General features: G+C 31.1%; 1 protein-coding gene across 1 annotated transcript; it reads right to left on the reverse strand.

Annotated features, from left to right (window-relative positions):
• Nucleotides 1–5,846: 5,846 nt before the first annotated feature.
• Nucleotides 5,847–6,500, reverse strand: LOC125859481 (WUSCHEL-related homeobox 5). The gene is made up of 2 exons (XM_049539249.1): nt 6,201–6,500; nt 5,847–6,105 (listed from the first exon to the last, which is right to left on the reverse strand). Exons 1-2 carry the CDS (start codon nt 6,478–6,480, stop codon nt 5,912–5,914), a joined length of 474 nt encoding a protein of 157 aa, XP_049395206.1. The 5' UTR covers nt 6,481–6,500; the 3' UTR covers nt 5,847–5,911.
• Between the last annotated feature and the right edge of the window lie 14,423 nt (nt 6,501–20,923).

Below are 20,923 nucleotides of genomic sequence, written 5' to 3' on the forward strand. Positions count from 1 at the left end.
GCAGATAAAATAATCTTTTGTGACCACTGTTCTTCAATGACCGAGGCCTTCAAAAGATTAAATGCAAAGGTGGAAGCTTTACTCCAAGAAAATTCTAAATTAATGGAGCAGGTAAAATCACTCAAAGGCAAAGACTCCATTCAGAAGATTCACACCAGTACACAGACCTCAGAAATGAGTTTTCCATCTCTAGAAAAAATGGATGAGAAGGGTGTGCATTCCCCAACGAATTCAAAAAGATCCACTGTATCAGATAATAAGGATACAGCTAGTCCGGTTCAAACGGTAGCCGGTAAAGACACCTCAAATCCGTTTATGGCTGTCACTTTGCCAAAAAGTGAAGGAGAAAGTTCATCAAGACGAAGGTTACCCAGATCATTTACTCAGGTAGAAGCAATAACAAAGAAAACTATGCTCCATAAAAAGAAAGAGAACGACAAAATCGAGAGCATAATAAAAAAGACTTTAGAGAAATTTTTCCAACAGGGACAAGATAAACATGTAATTACTACTCCACCAAACCCAGATCCAAGTGGCGACAGATTAGTACCGGATACAGAACGAGACAGAGCAAATACTAGCTCAAGAAGGGAGAATCCTAATAATAATATAACTAGGTCCATCAGTTCAGGAGAAGAAGACTATGGAGAACATGGAGAAAATACATATTATCAAAATGCTCAAGATCCTAACGAAGATAATGATTCAGGAATGAGTTTTGATTCCATAGCCTTGCACAACCTTGATACCTGAAGAAAGACAGAAGCAGGGACAGAACAAAACAAGACAATAAAAGTAGGAAGAAAAGTGTACCATGTGGATATGCCCACATTTTTCGTGTGAGTGCCTACTTTATCACTATCCTTCAAAGAGGAAAAAATTGATAGGCACGCGTTGTACATTATGTCAAAGTTTGTGTCAATAAGTGAGAATAATGCATGTGCGATGGGGCCCAAATGTGTACCCGACATGAACTATTTGAGCTTATCTTCAAAAGCGTCGGCCAAGTTTGAGCTGCTACTTTTTATTCCACTATCTTAGTGCGTCGGCCACGTTTGGCCATTAGTAATTCTCCACGTTTGTACTAAGACTCCCTCAACCTCTATAAAAAGACACTACTCTACACTAAAGAAGAACAAGAAAGAAAAACCAGAGAAAGAACACACAACATGTTCCCCTTCCCAATGTTCAGAAAAACTCTCCCCATTACCAAATTCCAATATCTCTAAAACAACCCTCTTGTAATATCCAGTGTGTAAAAAAGTTTGTTTTTAAGTGTTTAAGGGTTAGTCGGGGTTCCCGAAAGGGAAACCTCTCTCCGTCTACGTCATGTAAGTCTCTTATGTTGCCTGTATTTTCCCTAAAAACATTTGTATATTATGTTTGTTTTAAAAGTTATGTACTACTGTTTGTAAATATATTCGTATTATGTTAAAAACTACCCTTAGTATATGGTTAGACTTTTAACTTCTTAATAACAACGATGGATTAACTTGTAAATTCCTAGGATGTTTTCAAAGGCCTTAAAAAAGTCCGCAAAAATCACAGGATGTCTTGTTAGCCATCTCCGGGGTGGGGTTAATGAAGAAGTTGTTAAGAATACAGGTTAAAAGAAAGAGATGAACGGGGTAGTAACTTTAAAAAAAAAAAGGCTAAATACGGAAAAAAATAGGCTAAATACGAGAGATAAACATGATAAGACACACGTGAGAGGGAGTACTGAGTAGGATTTACAAAAATATAAGTTCTACAAAAATATCTGCTAATCTGCTATTATTTATTTTAGCTATTATTAATCTTAATCTGTTATTTTGGTATCATCACTATTAATCTTAATCTGCTCATAAAAATATCTGCTAATCTGCTATTATTTATTTTGGCTATTATTAATCTTAATCTGTTATTTTGGTTTAATTTTTGTAAATCTTAATCTATTAATCTTAATCTATAATCTTAATCTTAATCTATTAATCTTAATCTCATAATCTTAATCTATTAATCTTAATCTATAACTTGTATTATTTCTACATTCATAAACTCTTTTTCTTCTTCTAATTCTAACTCTTCTTCTAAGTTCGTGTGATTAGAGTAATTATAGTTGGTGAACCTAATAGATGTTTCTCCTTTTGTATTAGTATACATTAGATGAGATTCTGGCGTGAGTACTTTCTTTTTATTAAATTGTTCTAAGTTCCATTCTAATCCTGCGTATTCTTCCGGGTTTATTTTTATTGGTTTTATTAACTTTATACCTTTGTTTCCCATTACCTCCACTACATCTTCGACTTTTAATCTAAACCTTGTATTACTGCTGGATGCAACTTTTCCAATGAAACCGACACACATTAGTAGATTATTTCCACTACTCATTTCTTCGTATCCTTTAGTCTGTATTCCTATTTTTATGTGCTTTCCAAATTCTCCTAAATTAATCATAAAATCCGAGCTACTATAAAATATTCCTCCATTATTGGTCATATCTACTTCTGTTAATCCTATTATGGATTTCTTTAAATCGGACCACCTATCATCGTATATTACAATTAATACTTTAGTTCCTAGATTCTTTCTGGTTAATCCTTTTAATCCTACTACTATTAAGCCCATGTGCATTAATGTTAGTCTGTTATGTATGATTCCCTTTAGNGGAAGACGACAACAAATTCGTAATTTGTACTCGTCCAAGGCGTGAACCAGCCTTCTCTTTGCCGTGTATCTTAACGTCGTGAGGACGCCGCTTGAATTGATGTTGTTGTTTGAAGCTGCTGCTGATGTCGTTTTGTTACTGCCGTGTACTGCTCTTGTTTCGCCGTGAAGTTTGACGCGTGTTGTTGATGTAACGGTGAACTGGAATTGTCATTGTTAGCTGCTGCTGAAGTTAATTAGGATTGGAAATTTGGGCCGGGTATGGGGTTGAAAAGTGAGCTGGGCGCGGGTTATTTGGTGGGCTAACTGCTGTTGGGAATAGTTGAGGTGGGCTGGAAATTGAGGGAAAGAAGAAGGGGAAGAAGCTGCTGGAAATCTGGCCCAATTTCAGGTCTCAAGGAATTGGAACTTAAGCTAGGAATGACTATCTTTGCAAGTTATGAAATTACTATTGAATTACTATCGTAACCACTTTGAGTTGAAATTGTAGCCAAATTGAATTAAATATTTAGCTTGAATGAGTTTAGTAATTCGGCTAAAACTAACAAGACGAATTAATAAAAATTAATTAATGAATTTCTTAATCTTAACGAAAATAAAATAATTGACTTAATTATAACATAATTAATTTAAATATGAACTAATCAATTCAAAATTGTAATTATGATTTAAATAAACTAAATTAATGAAATACTTAGCTAAAAAGAAATATATATATATATTTTTATTTTTTTTATTTTTTTTTTATATGATTTTCAAATATTTATAAAATATATTAATAAGTATATAAGAACTATGTGCTATTTAAGTATTATAAAAAATGATTAAAATCACTTCCAAATTCCAAAAAATATTTTATAAACTAATTATTCTAGATCGTTTGCAATTTAAGAAGCTCGAAAAATAATTTCTACCAGGGAGGGTCAAAATTGGGTGTCAACACTGGCAACTCATTTGCATGGTTCATTTGGTTTGTCACCTTGTTTTTAAGTGAATTTTCATGAATTTTCTTATGTCAAATCTTAATGGTTAAATCAATAACGATCAATAGCCGATAAGTCAATATATCTTAACGGTTTAGCATGTCTACAAATCGATAACCGATAAGTCGAATCTAACGTTAAAACCAAACCGAGTCGATCGATACGCAACCTAGTAGCCTATTTAAAAACAATAATTTTCTTTTAAAGATAATATACTCTATCCACTCACTTTTACGTACTTTTGATTTCCAGTATTTACAAAATAGATTTTTACTTTTACTTGTCATTTTTAACATATCAAAAAAATTATATTATTATTTTCTTGTTTACCTTCAACATTAATTACTTATTCTCCAAATCAATTCTAAAGACCTAAAACTATACATCAATTAATGTAGTTATTATGATAAAATGCTTATATTAATCATTATTTCTCTAGAAAGGTGTAAAATTCAAAATAAATGAGTAAAAGTGAACCGAATTGATTATAATTATTTTTCCAATAATTTTTACATGACCATTTATGAAATTTACCCTAACTTAGGGTGTACATGACCGGGTTGGTTCGGGTTTTTGAATATCAAACCAAATCATTTGTGTAAAAATTATAAATTTATAAACCAAACCAAACTAATAAAATTCGGATTTTTTCGGGTTTTTCAACGTCGGGTTGGTTTGGGTTTTTCAAATATCAAAACCAAACCATTGTGTCGAATTTTTAAATTTATAAATCAAACCAAACTAATAAACCTCGGATTTTTTCAAATTTTTGGATTTTTTCGGTAAAGTTTGCATACAAACATATAATTAACTTGTTCTCCAAATATTTCTTTAGTCCAACCAAAATACAATTATCTAAGGTGTTTCTTAAAAAAATAACACAAAATATGAGATGAGTACTGATGACACAAAAAATATTCAATAACAAATAATAATGATATCATCATATTAAATAAATATTGCAAAGTCATAATGAAAATGATCGTAATTTAAAAATACTAAATCATTCTAAAATAAGTTTAATAAGTATTAGTTACATTACTAAATATTTAAGGAAAATTAAAATTAGATTATGTATTTTAATTGCCTAAACCAATGTAAAACTAAAGAACAAATATTCAATATTATTGTCATTCTTAGTGTTGAATTGATTTCCTTTTTGCAAACAACAACAACAACATGCCCAGTGAAATCCCACTAGGTGGGGTCTGGGGAGGGTAAAGTGTACGCAGACCTTGCCACTACCTCGTGGAGGTAGAGAGGTTGTTTCCGAGAGACCCTCAGCTCAAGAAATTGATTTCCTTTTTGCATTAGTATTAATTTGATTTTGATTTAAGTTTTATTATAATTATCAACATCTATGAACTATAATCTATATTGGACCATTCCGAATTCTAAGTTTTAAACTTGAAATAATATATTAAAAGATAAAAACTATGAAATAGTATAAGAAATATTTTAAAATTATATCAAAGTAAATATTTTTATGTATAAAATAAAATTTAGAATTACATATATAATGTTGGGTTGGTTTGGTCTCGGGTTGGTTTTTTTTAGTTAAAACCAAATCAACCCAACCCAAATATAGTCGGGATTTTTTTACCAGTACCAAACCAAATCAAATCAAACCACTAGTCGAATTTTTTTTCCAATTTAACTCAATTTGCGATTTGATTCAATTTTTGGTTCGATTTTATACACCCTAACCCTAACTGTCTAGTTGCTTCATCAATTCATAGAAGGGGTTTGGCTATTCATTTCGATTCTTATTTTTTTTGTTTTGAAAAGAGTAGCCTAACCTAACTATATTATATATAAAACTTCAACAATGGATGGCGGAGCAGATATTGTAGAAATTAAACCACTGCTTTCCTACTCTTCCTGACAGTCATGTAAGTAAAAAAAAAACATTATTCCTTGGGATACGAAGCAAAAGTCTAAATTTCCCAGCGTTCACATATATATGAACAAAACAAGCTAAGTAATACGTGAAAATAATTACTTAAAAAGTAGTATTCCGTGAGCTTACAGAGAGGAATGTCGAACCAAATTGGATTAATTAGTAGTAGTAGTAGTACAAGTATCAATGCATTTTCAAAGATTACTCATTAGATAATCACTACATCAAACTTGCAAACCCTCCTTACTATATACTACTACTATATAATTATACTTGGCTATTCATATTTCATAGTAGGAAATATATATACTACTACTACTGCTAATAATTAGTACTGATTGATACGACAATAATGTTACAAGTACATAATTATTTTATTTTTCTATGAAAAGAAGCTTAGACGTAGATCCAACGTTGGATGATCCATTTCCGCCCCGATAGAGCAGGAAAATGTCATGTATTCCTCAGTGAATAGCCTTAACTTCTCCGTCTCAGCATATTCACTTAATGAATTTAAAGGAAAGAGTTGCAAAGTCTCTATTACTCTCTCAGCCGTCTCATGATTAGTATTTATCTCTGGAAAATCTGCACATATATAATTAATAATGATGTAAGAAATCAAACAGCTGATGGAAGAAAATAAATTATACGACGTTTTGCTGAGTACTTACGTTTGTTTGAAGAGATATTATCGAATTGGATTCTCATATCTTCGTCATTGATTGATTCATCAACCAAAACCTTACGACGACGTTTCTGTCGTTCTCTAGCTTTATGGTTTTGGAACCAATAAAACACATTCTTACTTTCGATGTTTCCATAAAAGCTTAGCTGAGACGATATCTTTTGAATCTGATCAGTGGTCGGGGTACGGAGTCCAGAGCGGAACAGGTCAGTTAGAACTTTAACCTGTTCCGCCGTTGGATTCCATCGACCACATTTTGTACCCATATTTGAAAAAGTTGTATCTTAGTTTGTATCAACTTAACAAGTGCAAGCAAGATAAAGGGGCCGGGGATATATATACTAGTTATTTGAAGTTTAGTTTAATGGATTTGTCTTTTGTTGTTTAATTTGTAGTATTATTTGTTTTATCTAGGTACTTAATTTGAGGATTTGATCCAATTGTTTTTGCGTGGTGTTATGTGTAGAGTGGGATAGACATGCACAAAAGCTGCCACTATTCAAAGTTTCGGTATGTGAACAAACAAAAGGGGCAACAACTCTACTTTTGCATTAAAATAATAATAATAATAATAATATATGGGGGCACGTAGATTTGAGTTGATAAATAATATACTAATATCATATGCTAGTGCTAATAGATAATATTGGCTGATATGTATGAATGCATTAATACTAAATTTATGCACATTATTTGTTTGGTTTGCGAATACTTATAATCAACAAGTACAACCAGAAATAGTTACAGTACCGGACATAAAGAATTATGTAAAGTATTTCGTTCTTTAAAAAATCATAACTAGTAATTACTTTATGTATGTGACCTTTTTTATTAAATACAAAATTTTTTTTAAAAAAAATTACGTCAAATTTTTGGTCTATTTAAAATGACCTTTAAATATTTATGTAGCTCTAAATCATTTCCTTAAGTGTAGATAAATTTTCAAGTTAAATTGTTTCTAAATATTAAAAAAAGTAACATTCTTTTTTAGACATGTTAAAAATGAAAGTGTGCTAAATTGGAACCGAGGGAATGTTGATGCTCACTTATTTTCATTAAAATTTAAGCGTCCAAGTTTGATCAATGCTCAACTGTTATTTCAAAATTCGAACATTGAATGATTAAGAATGTTTATTTTTCAATATCTCAAAGTACATTATTTATTTATTTGTAAATATAATAAATATACAACTCAAATAAAAAATAATTAAATATTAGAAAAACATAAGAATTTAATAAAATAAAATAAAATAATTGTTTGATTAAAAATAAACAATATTTATGCTCGCTAGTGATGGTGGAAATGATTTGTAGTGACAGCGGGTAGTGGTAATGGTTGATGTCAGTGGCTAGTAATAGTGGTGGTAAGATGTGATGGTGAGGTGGTTGGTGTAGTGACAGTCATGATGGTGATAGTAATGATGGTAAAATTGGTTGATGTTAATGTTGGTGGTGGCTAATTATAGAATGTCTGGTCATTGGCGATGTGTTGATGGTAGCTGCAGGTGGTGTTAGTTATGATGGTGGATGTGGTAATTAGCTGTAGGAATTGATCACTACAGTGGTGGTAGTGATTGATAATGATAGTGAAGGTGGTGATGGCTAAAAATGTGTGATAGTTAAATGTGGTAGTGGTAGTTGGCGGCGTTGCTAATTGTGATGGTAGAGTTGATTGATAGTAGAGATTGATCGCAATGTTTGATAGTAAAGGTGGAGGTAGTCGGGGTCACAGCGATGGTGGTGGAAGTGTATATAACTATAATGATGAAGATGATACTATGGTAGCAACTTTGTCATGGTTGACATCGGTGGTGGTCGTCAGTAATGGTTATGATGATAGAGATGGCTGGTGATGGAATCGATGGCTGACAATGATAATGATGGTGATAATGTGATGACGGAAGTGGTTGGTAATTCTGTATAAAATGACAGTGAATATTATTATCCCACATAAAAGTACATTTTAATGATATTAAGACTTTATTCAAAATCTTAATAATTTAGATCAATTAAATATTTAAACCTTGATAAAAATAAATTAACTTAATAACCTAAAGACTGAACTATTCAGGAATGTTGAATCATATTCAACTTTTTTATGTATCTATTTTTTCATATTTTAAATCTCTTCGTAAAATTTTTTACTCCATCACACAAATATGTTAATGGAAGTGGATGTTAGTGCAAAGGAAGAGAAGTGAAGGATGTGAAAGTCAATATATGTCAGCGTCTGATCCCAGTTGGAGGGTTGTGATCGCAAGGACTGGCAAAGACAGTGTTTGACTCATTCAGTCAAAGATTGTTGGGGCTAAACCTTCTTTTTAGGGCGTGCAAACAAAAAGTAAAAGCCACCAAAACTAAAGAGATCTCATATTTTTTTTTTCTTTTCTTTTTTTCTTAAGAGAAGCAACACATGTCCATAATGCTTTTCTCTATTCGTCCTCCCTTTTGTTTAATGAAATAGGTAGTTCAATATTCAACTTTTGATTCACTTGAGAGTACATCATACATGCACTTCCTAATTATTCATTTTCAAAATCTTTTTGTATGTGTATTTCCAAGTACCTAAGTTAATTCGTTAATCTGGCATAAAACATACATATTTTTAAATTTTAGGTTTGCATAAGTAGACATTTAAAATTATATAAGATTGAAGAAATAGACACATTCGTCATACGTAGCATCCTACATGAAAATTTTGTGTCCTTTGTGGTGTCTTGTGTGTATTATGTCACATAAGATACGTGTGTCTACTTGTTTAATTTTATTTAAGTTTAAATGCTTACTTGTGCACACCCGAAATTAAGGACATAAATGTCAGTTGAAGCAAAAGCAAAAGACATATTTATATATTATGCTATTAAATTATATCACATCATTTTATTATATGCATAAACTTCAATAAACAGTAAACCTCACCTAATTGCATTTGTAACCACGTGCAATTTTTCTCTCCATATTTTTGTTGGAAAACTATATGCACAGAAGCATATCAGAATTATTCTAATTACATGAATAATAGATAACCTACGTTTATGCTAGAATATGTGCAATCATGCTAGAACACATAAGCTTTACAAAATTTAATTCAAGAATTACCTCTTGAAGCATGAGCAGATACCTTCAAGCGAATTCACAAGTCAGACATTCAAGCGAATCCACAAGTTAAACAACAGTTCGCGGTCTTCTAAGTGATCCCAAGTTCACATCCGAACTCTCTCAATACTTGGGTGGGCAAGTATCGTATAGAAAACTTATTCTTTCTAGGGTTAGAAGAATCCCTAATTATAGAGATTTCTTCCTAGTCCAAAGAGGAGAATAAAAAACACAGTTGATTCAGAAAAAATACGCACTTGTTTTCTTTTTAAAAGAAAACTCACGCCAGTCTCCCCTATTCCCCTTAGAAATAGGATTCTAAATTCTAGCTAAATATGGGCACTGTAGGGATCACAATAATTATTTATAAAATTTTATTAAAATATTTTCGAATTGTATTTCAAAAATTATTTAAATACATAGTTTAAATTTATTTAGACATTTCAAATTTTATAAAACTACTTAATTAAAGATAATATTAATAACAAATATAAATTTATTCACAAGTTATTCATAGTCATAACATGAGCACAAGACTATAACATTAACGAGTGAGAACTCTCTTGGGTTGCTGTTAGTTAGAGTCGTCACTTAATTATTTAAATATTTAATTTATTCTTTCTAAAATATAATAATTAATTAATATGCAAAACTTCAACATTAATGTGTAACTCTCTTACATTGATGTTAAATGAGGTTGATACCCGATAATACTCATGAACTATATGATATTTATGATTTCTATAATGTGTCGATATCTACCATATTGTAAGTGTTTTGAGTTATGACCGTCGTTATTAAAAAAATTACAAATTTTATTTTTAAAAAATTATTTAAACATGTAAAATTTTAAATTTAAAACTCTTAAATATTAGAAATTCTTTCTTTTATTTATTTTCCTTATCATTTGTATGCCGTTTAAGTGCAAAATTTATATAAGGTGAGATTTTAATGATATTGAATTTTAAATGTCATCAGTTTTTATATTGTTCTACAAATAAAATATTTAGGCAAAATTTTCAAATAGCATATCAACTTTCTCTCGTCCTAGTTCTAGAGATGGATAGAAAAAGTTTGAAATGAAAAAAATTATTTAAATTATCATCAAAAAAATTATATTATAAATAAAATTACATAATCTAAATCATAGCAAATTAATGATTAAACTTTTATGTTGGCAATTTCAAGCATTATTACATGTAATACTTAACTAAGAATTATATTTCAGATTTCTTTTCCTATATATAATGTGTTGATATCTATCATATTTAAGGTGTTTTAAATCTTAACTATCGTTATTAAAACATGTTTTAATTAAATTTAAAATTATTTAAGTATGTTTTAAATCTTTTTAAATATAGTAATTATATCGATTTTATAAATTGTGAATCATTACTTCTATTTTTTACTAAAATGACCTCCAATTATGAGTCATTACTTATATTTGTTACTAATATGACCTCCAAATTCCAATTAAGTATTTTTTAAAATTATTATGTTTGAATAAAATTAGAGAAAATGGCCAAATGACCCCTCAACCTATTACCGGATTTTCAACTACACACGTATGCTTTACGGGGGTCCTATTAACCCCCTGAGCTATTTTAAAGTGAAATTATTTCCTCCCTAAAATGTCATTATCAGGCATGTGTCTTGTGGTAAAATACACGCACTTGACACGTGTATCTCACCATTTAATAAAATTTTTTTTATAAAAAAAGCACTCCTCTTTCCTCTTCCTTTCTTCCCCAATCATTTTTTCAACCCTAACTATAATAAACACCATTTTTTACCTTAATAAATTTCTATATCTCTAACAATTTATAAAAACGAAAATTCAAGTCACCTTTTCTCTTCCCTATTTTTTATTCTTTCTCCCTCTAAACTTTTCATGATTAATTTATAATTTGAGTTTTTGATTTTGATTCTTCATGGGTTTTAGGAGAACATGTAGGATCCTTCTTTAAAAATGTAGAATTTGTTTTAGTTTCTTTTAATAAGTTTGAAGATATTTTTTAAATATACAATTACTTCACTTTGATTTTGTTACTCTTGAGTCCATGACTTTAAAAAAAATTAATTAATGGGTATGTTTTTTTAAAAAAATAAATTTAATTTGTTAGATATGTTCTAAATATGTCTATTGAAAAATTATTTATTCATAAAATGCATTAGTTGTTATAATTTTTATACCAAACATCTATTGAAAAAGCTTCAACAATGATAATGGTGAAAAATGTAAAGTTGTATAGATAAATAAGAAGAAAGAAAGAGAAAGAAAAAAGAAAATTAGAATAAAACGGATTTTTTTTTTTAAAATAATAGGTAACTCACTCTCTCAAAGAGAATGACATACACTCTCTATGCCAACTCAACACTTAAGGGGTTATTTATTCCATTCTAAAGTAGTTGAGGGAGGTAATAGGACTCCTGCGAAGAATAAGTGTGTAGTTGAAAATCTGGTAATAGATTGGGAGGTCATTTGACCATTTTCTAATTAAACTATATAATTTAATAATTTATAAAACATTTAAAAAACGATAACTCATAACACATTAGATCTGGTAAAATGCTATTTTCTATTTTTTATAATATATATATGTCCTTAACTATTTTGACTAAATTATGATCAAAATTTTCTAGCCAAAATGATTTTTTTGAAGAAAAGAAACTAGTTTATAAAATAGAGACACCCTTGCCAAGTGCATGATTTAAGTAGTTAATATTCCTAGAAGTTAGAAGGCAGCAGAAAGTATTAATGCCAAGAGGTAGTAGACAAATTAAATGAATTGTTGATTTTACCGTCATAGAAGAGTGTAGCAGATTACATTGGACAACGAGGATACGACGGAACATTCTTGGGAATTGGGAAAAAACACGCACAACTAAATGACACTACACTTTAATTTTCTCGTGTTTTCTCATTTTAAAATCCGTGCGTAGAGACCAAATTTTTTGTGGTGTTAGAGTCGAATTCAATTTGATACTTTAGAAAATCGGATATTTGCGGGAGATTGTTTTTTAATGTGTTTGCACTGGATCAGCTAGTGAAATCCCTACTAAGCAATATTTGAATTCAGGTGTGACTTGTGAGGAGGTGATGAATGGAATGTCATCTCACATTACTCCCTCTGTACCTGTTTACTTGTTTATTTTTTACTTGACACACTTATTAATGATGAGTGTGTTCAATATACAGAATCCACCCTCACCCCAACCCCAACCCCAACCCCCCCTCCCCCCAAAAAAAAAATGTAATGTTTGTTTTTAAAAAAAATATTTTCAATTTCAAAATTTTATTTTCACCCCACCCCTACCCTCGACCCCCCACCCCTCCCCCCAAAAAAATTTAAGTTTATTTTTAAAATATATTTTCAATTTCAATTCAAAAATTATTTTCTACTCTCTAGTAAAAAAAGAGATATTTTCTCAAAACTAATTTTCATTTATAAATCAAACACTAAAAAATCTTTTCCGGAAAATATTTTCTACTCACCAACCAAACATGAGAAAAGAAGTCGAAAATCTACTTGTTTTTCAGAAAAACATTTTCCATGAAAAATATTTTCCTTCATACCAAACACACCCTAAATTTAAGACAAAAATCATACTCCTCCCTCAATTTTATTTGTCAAGTATTCAAAAAATATATTTTCACTTTTAACATACATAAATAAACATTAATTATTTTTCTTAACACTAATTACGTAGTTCCCAAATCATCTCAAGACCTAAGCACACACATATATCAATTACTAATATAAATATTATGATAAAATATTTATAATAATTATTATTATTTCTTAAAGAACATACCAAATCTATCATACATAAATAAAAATAAACATGAGGAGTATATTACTCCTCTTGGTCCAATATAACTGAATTATTGACACTTTTTTTTATAGTCCAAAAAATGAAATTTTCAAAGTTTAAGTTTTTTTCTTCTTTAGAATTACCCTTTTTTTAAATGTGATTTTTAACTATTAAAATATCAAATTGTTATTATCACTACTTTTAAGAAGAGTTTGAAAATAATTAAAAGGTAATATTGACAAATTACCCTTTAATTAATGTTTTTAAATATCCTTTTTAAAGGATATATCATACTACAACAATTCAATTATGTGTATTAATTGGACTAGAGGAAGTAGTATTCAATCTCATTATACGTTTTAATTAAACATGATTATTGTCATTAGTTAATGTTGGAAATCAAATATCAAAAAGAGTAATATTATTGGTTGATTAATATTGTTAATTAATTTTTTTTTAGGAAAAATCTTTTTGGCCATACAGAATTTTGCCAGAATGATATTTTATCTATGTTATTTTACCTTTTAAAATATTTTTACCCTTTTAACTTTAATACCTTTTAATTAAAAAATAGAAAAAATATTAATTTATTTTAAAATAAAAAAATATTATAATTTTTTTAATTTTCTAGTTATTTAGCACTTCCCTTTTTTTTTAAAGGGTGTATCATGATAAAAATAATTAATTTTGGATGAAATGGAGTATAACTATAAGAATAGGCACGCGTGAAATCAAGGCGGCCCTATTTTGCGTCAATTTTGATGTTGTCGCCACTATGTCTGTTAGTGGCCCAGTAATGGAAGTTTTCAAGACACCCATTTTGGCGACACCTTTAATTAAGAGCAGCATTATATTCCATTACAGGCAAAACATCCTACATTAACAATCATAGCCCAATCATTTATTCTCTCAAGAACCAATTGTGTGGATTAAATAGAATGAGATCGATCGAGGGGAATACCTAAATAAACAAAACTATAAACAAGAAATGAGAGAAGACAAATTCATTATATTAAATTAAGCAATTGTCTACAAGATGGTGATTCTACTGCTTTTACAAGAGTGGTTTCTTAGGAGCTTATTTCCATGAATTAACCCCTCGTGATAAATGATTAATTAAACGACATTTAAAGATGAAAAACAATTTGTCTCTTCTAATTAATGTTTCTGACTCATGTCATTCGTTCAATCCTTTTTCAAGACATGTGTTAGTGAATTATTTAGAGTGTATTTACGCATTCAAATATTATATTTTTTTGTATTTAACCTTAGTTCTGAGTATAATTTTGTAAATATCCTTGTGTTTGTTGATGATATGATGTGATGAGCTAATGGACATGATTATGTTGATTTCAGGATAGAAAACAATAAGAAAAGACCAATATAATGGATTTGAATACAAAACGAAGTAATTCTGACTAAAATGAAGGAAAATAGCTCCAACAAGGACGATGAGATGAGTCTCACACCGCACCTGTCTAAGAACTGAACTTCATATATAAACTCAATAAACGGATGTAAAATACGAGAAGGGTCTCATGCTGTGGGGTAGCGTCCCTCGTGATGCCCTTAGCACTACGACCCCTTGTTTGTCAGAATGGATTTGACCTCGTTGATACATAGTCCAATCGGGATTAGGATTATGGTCAAAATCCTAATCCCAGTTGAACTCTACTTTGACTGGATCAAATCCAGTCCTTCTTACTTAATCTCTTTTTGTTGAGTCTCTACAATTTAGTTTCTAGACAGATGTGACACAAGACTCATCTGATGCTCCTTCATAGAGTTATTTTTTGTTTCATTTTTAGACAGATCACTTTGCTTTGCATTTCTATCTATCATATGAGTCTTTTCTTGTTATTTTTACTTGAAATCAACCTAATTATGTCTATTAGCTTATCACAATATGTCATCAATAAACACATGGATATTCACAAGATTACACTCAAAATTTAGCTAAAATACAAATAAAATATAATATTTGAATGCGTAAATACACTCCAGATCACCACTCCACACTTAGTGCTTTTGTTCATCTTCGAAACCCTTGAAGGCGATTCTTGAAGGGGTTTCTTGTGGTAAATCATTTGGGTAAGCTTTTGTAATCCTAAAAATTCTTTTTCCTTTGATTATTTATGGATTTTAACATCAAAATTTGGGATTTTGATTGGTAAATAGTAAGGCTTTTCAGGAACTCAAGTTCTAAACTAAAAATGAGATTGTGAACTAATTTTAAGTCCCTTTTCGAAATGATTTTCACCAATGAGTTCCTAAGGCCTTGAGTAACATTTTCAAGTGTTAATTTTTGAATTTAAACCTTATTTTTAGAATTGCGTTTTGAGTTGATTGACCTATTTTTCAAAGTAATTGATGTGTGTATTGTTGTTTTAGAAATTTATTGTGAATACTTGATTGATATAGATTGTGTAGCTTTGGAAATTGGTCGGAAGTGGAAGACTCAAGTGTTGAGTGACTAGTTGATTGAATTAAGACAAGTGATCTCCTAAACCTTGTAATATAGTAGAATTCGTGTATTTCTCTCGTTGTTGATGTGTTGAGAGTAATGAGAATGAGGTGAGAGATTCATTATTCCACTTGTTTAAGCTTAATGTATAAAAAGAGGTTAAATGAAAAAGTTACGTGTTAATCATAATGCTTGTAAATTGCCTTGTGGTGACCCCTATTTGATTGATTGATGAAATGCTTGTAAACATGAATGTGGACTTGAATTGCTTGAATTGTTGTCTCTTCCTTATGGTGTGAACTTGCTTATGTGAATTGATTGACATACGAGGCAATGCCGATGGGAAATGGTTCTGGCTAGTGATATGATATAAAGTCGATGGAAAATGATTCCGGCTAGTGATATTGTGTTGATGAGAAATAGTTCCGGCAAGAGATTGATTAATGTGATTTGATGCATTTTAATGCTTATGTTTGACTTGCCTATTAACTATGATTGATGCACACGTTACTTGCGATTGAGCTATTTGAAATAGAGATTGACTTACTTGATTCGTGTTGGCTTGTTGGATTGTGACTATTGGTGTGATTATTGAGTCTTATGAGTTGTGTATTGTAGAACTGTTAGGTTTGGCTGATTTTTGTGCAGGTTGTAGTTTGAGGAGATTCGATTGTGATGAAAAGAGTATTTGATTTCTAGTTAGTTGCTTATTTATTAGGTTCCTTGTTGGGCACCGTGTTTTTGATACTTAGTTTTTGCTTCTACACTTTATTCTGAGCCTGGTATCGTGTGATTGCTCTTTCTCTCTCATCTCCAAGGCTTGTCAGTGAATTATTGAGAGGTAGGTGCTTGTCATCCTTGCGGGCCCTCCAGTTCTTCTTTTAATGCTTTCTATTTTAGGAACAAAAACTTAAGACTTGTACTTAATTCTTAATTTTGCACTTTATGTAATAGTGGTTTGTACAAATGACAATCAGGTTTTAGGGTGTTATAGAATGAATAAATTTTTCGCTTTTATCTTGTTCTTGATTTATCTTTCCACATTTATTTTATTTCATTGAATTTAAGCTGACTTGTCTTGGTGGGAATAGACAAGTGTCATCATGTCTATTTTTTTATGGTGACACTGTCAACCTCTATTGATTCAAAGAGTATTCATTAATTAATTTATCCATATAGTATATAATATTTTATCTATGTACACGTCCTAATTTTTCGACGAATGTTTGGCTGTCCGCCCTTAGTCGGCTGTAGCTCCACCCCTGTATAGTGCTAAATGAAATCTAATTCAAAGTTCATTCAACTTTTTTTAAAAATGAAAGTGATTATACATTACTCTTGTTACCCAAATAAATGAGAAATAATGATAGCATTAATAGATCATTAGTATTAAGCAAAAGTTTAAGCAAAGATCCAGATCAAATTAAAACCCAATAACCTTTTTCGTAGATGATAAAAACTACCTATTACATTCGACACAAAAGAAAGAACAACCGACACAAATATTGAAACAACAAAATGACTAAAAACATAAACTTAAGCAAAAGTCAAATGACCAAATATAAGACGAAAATAACAACGACAACAAAAGAAAAAAACTTCAACTCATGTCCCTTTAAAACCTAAAGCCTAAGCTCTAAGTCAAGTTCTTCGACCTTAGGATCATCATTCTTCATCCCACACATTATACGTGTAGTAACAACACTAGTAGTCCCAATGGTTGAATGATTTAGTTCTAAAGGCCCGACAACTAATGCAACATTCAGATTCAATTGGATCTCATACAGAGCTAGTTGATTAAGACTTTAGATAAAGAAATTATCCTGAATAAGTGTGGGAGTGATAGGTTCATACGTAGTAACACGAGGTACCTGTATCTTTTCACCATAAGACATACAACTATGACGAGGTTGGTATGCCCATTGTTGTGGTAGATTTGAAATATATAACATATGATCATGAGAAGGTCTTTCAGTCACCTGAATTATTATTTGATGTTGTTGCGATTGATTACAACCATACTGCAAATGACCACAGTGTTGAGCAGGCACCTTCAACACCATGGATTGCTGCAATAGGTAAATAATTGATCGCCGATCGCTATGACTAATTTGAGGACACTGCACCATGGAATTTGACTTTAGATAAGCTAGGTTGCGAAATAGAAGGAGGAGGTAAGCAGCTGGACAGAAAAACTTATAATGGTGTGCACCCTTTATCCTAGTGTCTTGAAACTTATGCTTGCATTGATGTCCTGCAAGACCTTGACAAGAGGTGAACACCTGAGTGCAGAATCTGCAACGATAACACCAAGCACCCGCAGGCCTCATTATAAGGGATTGATGATTAATTTCTTTGGTGGATGCTGTATTTTTCTGTAAAAAACTTGTTTGGAGAATTGAAAAAATGAATTGGTGAGGAACTGCAGAAATGTCCATCGAAATATAAAGGGTCAAAATATCCAGTAAAATGGTATGACTAAAATAACAAATTAAATGTATTGATTTTCTTTTCGTATATATTTTAAAAAAGAACAACTCATATCTGATCTGTTTTAGATTTTTTAGACCAAAATGTAAATATTTTTCCTATTTCATCTTCTTTTACGCCTTTAATTTTTTTTTGTAAAACCACTCAGTTCTAACTTATTTTAGATATTCTTTAACAAAGAAAAATAGTGTTGAATTTCACTTTCTTATATTTATACATAAAAATATACACAAATTAAATAAAGCTATAGAAAAATAAATGCTAGATAAACATATTTTAATTTGGACATGACCAAACACATAAAAAATAATTAACCTTAAAAAGTCGAAATAAATATTGTCTAGTATATGTGTATTTTTCATCACATTCTCAAATCTGTATCCCATTTATGACATGTGAATAATTAGTTATTCATTTAAGTTGAATAAATAAATTTGTAATTCATTTAAAATATATTTTTTCTACTAAGGGTCTTTTTTTTTGGTAAATTTTGGTGTTTTATTAAATGGAAAATCTAAGAGACTATTACAAAACTCATTTGGGCCTAATTCCCAAATCCATTAACCAAATAAAACAAACAAAACAAAACAAGAAGCCCATCTGGAAATCCCATGACAAGCTTCCTCTAACCTATTTTCAACTCCGCCTCTTTCAGCTTACCCCTCACACCTGAAAATGTTCTCCCGCTGGTTCAACAAGAACTTCCTCCTACTATAGCTCTGGATCATCAACACTCTTGGTCTTTTGTTTGCGTCTTCCTCTCCTCAACTAAATGTTGTAAATGTGAAACTAGTGTTGTAGCCTTCCATTTGCCATTATCCCCTACTTGGTGATACTCTCAAATAAGGGCTATTTAACTTATCACTGTTTATAATCCTCCTCCCCGTAGTATCCTTGTTTTTGAAATCTAAAAAAAAAACAATTTCCTTTGTCAATAGGCATATTTGCTAAGTGATTCTTCAATTGGTTCCCTTCCCTCATTATATGCTGGACACTGTGCTGTTTTCCTTGAAGATTGCTTCTGATTTCTTCAACTATGTCACTAGTGATCCAGGGGACTCCCCACTTTCCTGCTAGTACTTTACACATAAGCATAAAATCTGTCTGAAACTGAATCTAATTGTGTTATGTTGATTTGCAATGTTTACTTACTTCCAGGATTGCTCTAGCCTCTGCAATAATGGATGTAGTGTCTTCAATCATATCTCCTTTTGCGTAGATAATATCACATTTATCATCTCTTAGGCAAAAAGCATAGGAACTAATTCCTGAATTTCCTCTTGAAGCTCCATCCGTGTTATACTTAACCCAACCTTCAGGAAGATACTCTCATTTAATCAGTTGCACTTTTGTGCAAGGAACGCACACTTCCAATTCTCCTATCATATCAGTCCATCTTCCCAAACACCTCATCATTGGTCTTCTCACTTTGATCAGCATATATATGTTTCTTATAATATTTTGGATAACTCGTGGGAAAGATATGTTCTTTCCATCGTGCTTCTTTTTGTTCCTTCTTTTCCATAGTTCCCATAAGATAAAGCTTGGTAATGCTTTATAGTTTATAGTATGTTTTCACCTCTATTTTGCTCCTCGTTCTCCACCACCTAATAATGGCTTCTCTTAATGGTAGACCTGTTATGTCTACACCTGCAAAAGAACAAAAGTAGACCCAGTCCTGTTAGCAAAACTTGATTTTAGGAAAACATGTGCCAATGTTTCCTGATCTGGATGTTCACAGCAGTAACATTGTGAATGTCCTTGAAAGCCTCATCACCTGACCTTATTGATGAGTCTACGATTTGGACTCTTTTAGGGCTTTATTTCAGTAGATTTAGTGTCCTCAAATACATATTTTATGCCAATAACTGATGTAAATCATTGATTTTCAGGTATTTGGATTGAGGAACAAAGCATTGACACTAATGAGCAAAAAGGAACAAGGTAGTTGAAAGAACAAAGAAAATAGGGCCTGATGATCGCCTAACCCATTGGGCGAGTCGCCGAATGGCCATGATCTCGCCTAAAGTTCCAGTGTGCCAAGCCCTGAAGGAGAAAATCGAGTCGACGATAGAAATGACCAGTCAGCGAGTCGCCAAACAGTTCCGTGATGCAGTGATAGATCTCCCAAAGTTACAGAACTTGAAGATGCTGAAGGCTAAAGCAATAAGGCAATGGAATTGACCAAAGGGCGGATCGCCGAATGGATCAGTGATCCTGACTTATTGCTCCAAATGGTCCTTCACAACATATTTTTGGCAACTATAAATACATTTTTAAATTCTTAGTTTATTATCGAAGTTTTATTATTATTCAGTTTTCAAGTCTGGAACTTAGAACTGAGAACTTAGTCTGGAAATTTCTCATTTCTATTTTTGAGAAATTGGAAGTGGGTCTTTGAGATTCTTTAACCTTGACCTTTGTAAAGACAAAATTAATCGTACCTAGTTGATGGAAACAAAATTTGGTAACGATTTCTATCTTTTTATGATGTCTAGCTAAAACCCCAATTCTTGGGGTGTGAGTATGAGTTGATTTAGTTGCTGGGTATTGTTAATTGATAGTTTAAATGTTGTTTAAAAGTGATTTCGATCAGTAATTATTATTTAATTTAAAGGGTTGTAGTTGCAAATTCAACTCTAACTTCGTGTTTTTGGCTTGCTCGAGAAAGAGGTTTTAAAACCAAGATTACTGATTTGATGGTCTGTGGGTATTGGGTTGTCATGGCTTCAGCTCGAGAGAGTGAATCCTAAACCCTTTTCCACACATTTAGCTCGAGAGAGTGAATGGACTAAAGCGTAGGTTGTTCTTTATTGCTGCTTATTGGTGTTTGAGAGAAACCA

This window comes from Solanum stenotomum, chromosome 3 (assembly GCF_019186545.1).
Source record: "Solanum stenotomum isolate F172 chromosome 3, ASM1918654v1, whole genome shotgun sequence".
Classification (NCBI taxonomy): Eukaryota; Viridiplantae; Streptophyta; class Magnoliopsida; order Solanales; family Solanaceae; genus Solanum; species Solanum stenotomum.